The sequence below is a fragment of the Tupaia chinensis genome, unplaced genomic scaffold (assembly GCF_000334495.1).
Source record: "Tupaia chinensis unplaced genomic scaffold, TupChi_1.0 Scaffold000293_1, whole genome shotgun sequence".
Lineage (NCBI taxonomy): Eukaryota > Metazoa > Chordata > Mammalia > Scandentia > Tupaiidae > Tupaia > Tupaia belangeri.
The window spans coordinates 677194-682677 of NW_006159778.1; the positions used below are offsets into that span (position 1 = coordinate 677194).

The 5484-nt window shown below is 40.5% G+C and overlaps 1 protein-coding gene across 4 annotated transcripts in view; it reads left to right on the plus strand.

The window, feature by feature from the left end:
* Positions 1–5324, plus strand: part of LOC102493800 (transport and Golgi organization protein 1 homolog) — a 23593-nt gene extending 18269 nt beyond the window's left edge. For 3 of the 4 annotated variants that reach the window (XR_003549715.1, XR_003549716.1, XR_003549717.1), the window contains 2 exons: positions 1197–1334; positions 5289–5324. Coding sequence is in view for 1 of the 4 variants with exons in the window: in XM_027772707.1 (XP_027628508.1) it covers positions 1197–1235 (39 nt within the window). In the remaining 3 variants the exon portion in view is untranslated. Of the gene's footprint in view, positions 1–1196; positions 1336–5288 lie in introns of those variants that run through there. The other variant, XM_027772707.1, reaches the window with a different exon arrangement.
* The last annotated feature ends 160 nt before the right edge of the window (positions 5325–5484 follow it).

A 5484-nucleotide genomic window follows, 5' to 3' on the forward strand; every position in this document is an offset into this window, starting at 1 on the left:
ACACTTGTAACCCCAAACTGATCAACTAATTTCCCATGAAAATAGAGGCAGATGTGGGATATATTCTCTTAACACTTGATCTGTTTAGCTAACTGCCCAGTCCCATGTTTTATTTGTACCAATGTGCACATAGTGGAAGAAGAAAACTCTACACAGACCTTGAAAGATGCTCCTTCAATGAAAACCTCAGGAGTTTCAGAGGTAAACTAGCTACGTTCGCTACATGGTTTCCATTGTGCATCTTAGTTTTGATGAAGAATCCATGTTTCATGTCTTCAAAGATTAAAATCATATGAGAAGCATGTGCAATTTTTGTTTTTGGAATTCTGTTTTTGTGAGTAGTTTTATGTTGTGTCCATTTGCCCTTAATGGAGCTAGGAGCAGAGAAGGGAGATTGAAGTGTGAAGAGCAGCAGTCACTGAAGGAGAAAGCCCTGTCAAAGGTCAAGATGGAGCAGGTGGCAGAAAGTCACTCCCTTCCATTACTTGAATCAGAGACCAGAAAGTTCTTACTTCCTTTTAAATGGTTTATTTTACTTTTATTTGTGCTACTACAACACAATTCACTATAAATTCTATGGTAACAAAAATTAATTTCTAATGATTTTTCAGTGTATATTTTCTAGTGATAAGTATATACACATTGTTATATAATCATTTATTCTTAGATGTCTTTTTTTTTTTTTGGAGAGATTTTCACTGTAGGTCACATGTGCTCGCCAGACAGACAGAGAGAGACAAAGAGACAGAAAGCGAGAAATCACCCCCCAGGGAGGATGGTCACGCCGCAATCCCTTCTCCTCCATTCTCCTCTCAGGATCTTGGCCACGCACGCACACACGCCCGGCTTGAGCTTTAAGCCACCGGATCCAGGACGTGAACCGCAGTCGACTACGTGGGAGTCCAGCGACATAGCCATTACGCTAACTGCTGGTTCCCCTTAGATGTCTTTTGTTGAATCTATATTACAGTCAGGAGACATAAATGACCAAGGATTCAAAGATAAGAGACATGAGGTTCACTATACAAAACCTGAGAGGTAGGTTTTTGGGGTAAGAAATCTCCACATCGTGGAAAGGAATATGTGCTGGGAAGATAAAGAGTGGCTTCCCGGGCTAGGAATCTTGGCCTCTTCTCACTCTATGAAAGTTCTCGGGTCCATGTGCAGCCATGTGAAAACTGTTTCATCTTTTCCAGAAAAAAAGAAGGACATGGAAGACACCTGTTCTTCCCTGAAGTCTGTGAAAGCAGCAAAGGAAGTTCAATACAAAACACTACAAACAAAAGTAGAAAATATCTATGACATCTGGGAAGGAAGTAGGAAGCCACAGAGGAGTAAGATGTTCCTGTGTTCGTTGATACAAATACTCCTGAGTAGAATATATGTGTTGAGCAGACTACTGTAACATATTTTAGAATCATTTTGAAAGTGTACATCCCAAAAGAAGAATTCACTCTAGGGGGTGAGGAAAATGTTTCTTTCATGGTTTCTGTGATTGACATTTTTCTTTTCTGTCTAAATGGCTGTCTTACATTCTTTTTCTTTATTCATAATGGAACATATGCACATAGAGAGACAGAGACAGAGAGGAAGAAAAAGGGGGCAGCAGATGTCACAATGGTTACATTGCTGGAATCCCACATAGCCATCTGTAGTTCGAGTCTTGGACCTGGCAGCCTAAAATTCACAGGGTTTATGTGCGTGTGTGAGTTCCCAAATCCTAAGGGAGAATGGATGAGCAGAGATTGCAGCATGGCCACCCCTCTTGGGGAGTAATTTATTGCTTTCTGTCTCTCTGTTTCTCTCTGTCTCTCCACTGAGGACACACACCCTATAGCAAAAATATCTCTCTCTCTCTCAAAAATAAATAAATAAATAAGAGAGAAAGAGAAAGGGAAAAGAGCACACTCAACTCAAGAGATTCTAGTCATACAATGACTCCTTTCATTCTGTCCATCAATTCTTGGGCATTTGTGGGTAAGCCTGGCATGTTTCAGTCTAAAATTCAAAATGATGTGACTGCTGAGTCCCAGCTCATCTTTAGTGGTGCATTACTGCTGCAACACAGTGCTGGCCCATACCCTCTCAGTTGCAATTATTTTGGGGGCAGTGGAGACATTGATACCAGCATTGCTACCTTCTATATCTTACATCTGGTTGCCCTCTGGGTCTATTTCTATAGTCATTTAGGTTTTGATTGTATTCTATTGTACTGTCCTGCTAGTTATTGTGTTATATTTAGCACCAGACATTGAGTGGACAGTATTTAGAGAAAATTAATTTAGAGCCATTGTATGCTGTGATCTTGCTGCAGAAAAGTTGATAATTTGCTTCTGGCACATGGTAGAGGCCTTAGCAATACTGGATCCCCTTAATCCAGACTTTACTCCAGGCTCAGTCCCCCAAAAAAGCCAGAATGTTTTCTGTCCATCTTATCCCTAGTGTGAAATTCTCGGTCCCAATCAAAGCCTGTAGTTTCACAGGGGATCACCTTGACAGACCTCAAATCCACTTGCTTTTCTTCTTCTTCTTCTTTTTTTTTTTTTTTTTTTTTTTTTTTCCGGGGGGGGGGGGGAGTGTCTTATTAGCCTGCTAGCCCTTTAAAAATAAACTTTCTTCCTTTGGGGGGATGGCCATACCGCAATACCTTCTCCATTCTCCTCTCTGAATCTTGGGCACACACACAGACTCACACACACGCTCAGCATGAGTTTAAACCCCCAGGTCCGGGACTCGAACCACAGTTGACCACATGGGAGTCTAGCGACATAGCCATTATGCCAACTGCTGGTCCCTCCACTTGTTTTTCTTCTAGCCCACACATGTGTGCAAAAACTACTCAGCTTCTTTGAACCTCCAGAGAGTCTACCCAGAATTCATCGATGAGACAAGGAAGAAAAGGACCAAGTGCCCGGCTGGGCCAAGTCCTGGCTTCATCAATGAGACAAGGGAGAAAAGGCCCAAGTACCCAGCTGGGCCGAGTCCTGGGTTTCTTTTCTACACTGGCTCCTTACCAAGTCATGCATTCAGTTATGGGTTCCATCTGTTGTCCACTGTTTCTTCCTGTTTGTAGGGGCAATCAGCGACTTCAGATCTACTTACCCCAATTCAAAAGCAAACGTCTGTTGTATTGCCCCTCAAAACTCAGGTTTTATGTCAATCCTTCCCAAGCCCAAGGAAGGATGGGGCCAGATTTCTTGTCCCCACTGACTTCCTGTGTGCATTGAACTGACCTGTTTTAAGATGGAAATGGTGCCTGTGTGTTCTCAGCACTTCACCAAACACACAAAGGCCAAGAGCCACTCCAGAAAGCACTGGCTGAAGGATTGCTTGGATGGCCAGAAACAAATGCCCAGACATCCATCTACAGTGCTTTTGTCACTGTTTTCTAGTGATATTTTTATTTCACATGTGAGCTATAGAGAAATCAAGTAATAAGTTGAGAATCTTTTGAATCAGAGCCATGAACAAAGTCATTTGAGAATAATAGCAAATGTAATTGTTTAACCATTGCTCCTTTTTGCCTTTATTGTCAATAGAGGCAGCCTTGTTAATGTAGAGCCACTCTGAGACTGGTGGTTTTCCAGTGGAAATTTTGTTAATGTAGAGCCACTCTGAGACTGGTGGATTTCCAGTGGAAATTTTCTTGCAGGGGCTAACACCCTTGTTATGAAACTTGAATCATATTTTATTTCAGTAGATGTTGCCAGCAGTGAGATTATCCTCTCCCCCTAACTAGGATCTTTGAAGGAGGAGGTAAGAGTTCCATTCTAAGTTGTAGAAATGTCAGGGAGTGAATCACAGGGTGAATGACACCAGGACCTCTGGAAGGCTGACTATCTGCATGAAGCACCATCTTTTCTTTTAAGGAGAGCACCTTTCCTCATGGCAGGAGGCAGATAAACCCTCATCCCCTGCCCCACCATGATGTGTGTAGTTGTGAGGAGCTGAACTAAAATGAGTTTTTACTTTCTCAATAAAGAGACTGACAAAAAAGGACACTAATGGAATGACACCAGGACCTCTGGAAGGCTGACTATCTGCATGAAGCACCATCTTTTCTTTTAAGGAGAGCACCTTTCCTCATGGCAGGAGGCAGATAAACCCTCATCCCCTGCCCCACCATGATGTGTGTAGTTGTGAGGAGCTGAACTAAAATGAGTTTTTACTTTCTCAATAAAGAGACTGACAAAAAAGGACACTAATGTGTGGTTTTATCTTAGCTGATTTATGTAGTATTGAACAGAGCGCAGAGCCATGAAGAGAAACTTATATTTGACAATTACTTTCCCTCAGACAAGAGTTTAATTTTTTCTTAGTCTCTCCTTAGGTGACTTCTTTTTCCATCTGTCAGAGTTTGTCTTTCTGTACAGTTACAGGGGAGCTTAGGAAGGGACTTTTGAGACCTTAGAGATCACTAGGAATTTCACATGAGCTACTGGATAATGTGAATTTCCTTCCCATCTTAGGAAGCTATTTATGAGACAATGTGAACGGAATGAGAAAGAAAAGAAGCTGTCAATTGCTCAAAATAAAGAGAAGTCAGCTAGTGAAGAAATACTGTATTTAAAGTGAGTTAAGATACTGAACATAAGTATCAAAGGCAACCCTCATTGGATATTCTTGTATTTTAATCTTTACAAAATAATTAGACTCAATTAACACAGAAATATAAAGAAATGGTCAAAAAGTTTTGTGCACACATGCACACTCTCACACAGAGCGAACTAGAGAAAAGACTAATGAGAGAGTGGAGACAGAAATAACTAAATACTAGAGAGAGTGGGGACAGAAATAACTAAATAATGTTGATTTACTAAAGTTACCTGAATCCTAGGGCTGGTTAGATTATGCCGAAATTGGTTCACATAAATATTTCTTGGGGTGTTGAAAATAGTCTCAATTCCTAGGAAAGCAATTTGATGTAGGCTAAATCATGTCCACGAAAGTGATTGTCTCATTTTATAAACCCAGTTGTCATTGCCCTGTGAAATATCCAAAAAAAAATAGTTGAGCTTTGTGATAAAAGATGCTCAAAAGAAGTTTATTTACAGAAATATTGAGATGGGTTAAGAAATCTTCTCAGTTGGTGACTCTGCTGAATTCCATAATGGATAAGGAATCTATACAGCAATTACTTTAAACCTACTGTACATTCATGTGACATGTACTATCTGTGGATAAATTGTGTAAGGATACAGTTGTGAGGATAACAACAACATGGGATGATTATTGAAAATGATACTCAATGTCGTGCTTTGTCTGATGGAAATAATGGTTCATTATAGGAAAAAAACTGAAGAAATTCAAGAACAAGTGCAGAAAAAAGAGAAGCACCTTCAACACCAGGTAACCTGCGTTCTTTCAATAGTTGCAGAATCCTCCAGTACCTGAAAGAGGTGATTATAATTGCCCTTAGCAATTCTAAACATACTGTGCCCTATGTGTTTTATTTTTCAGATCATCATTTACGAACAAAAGACT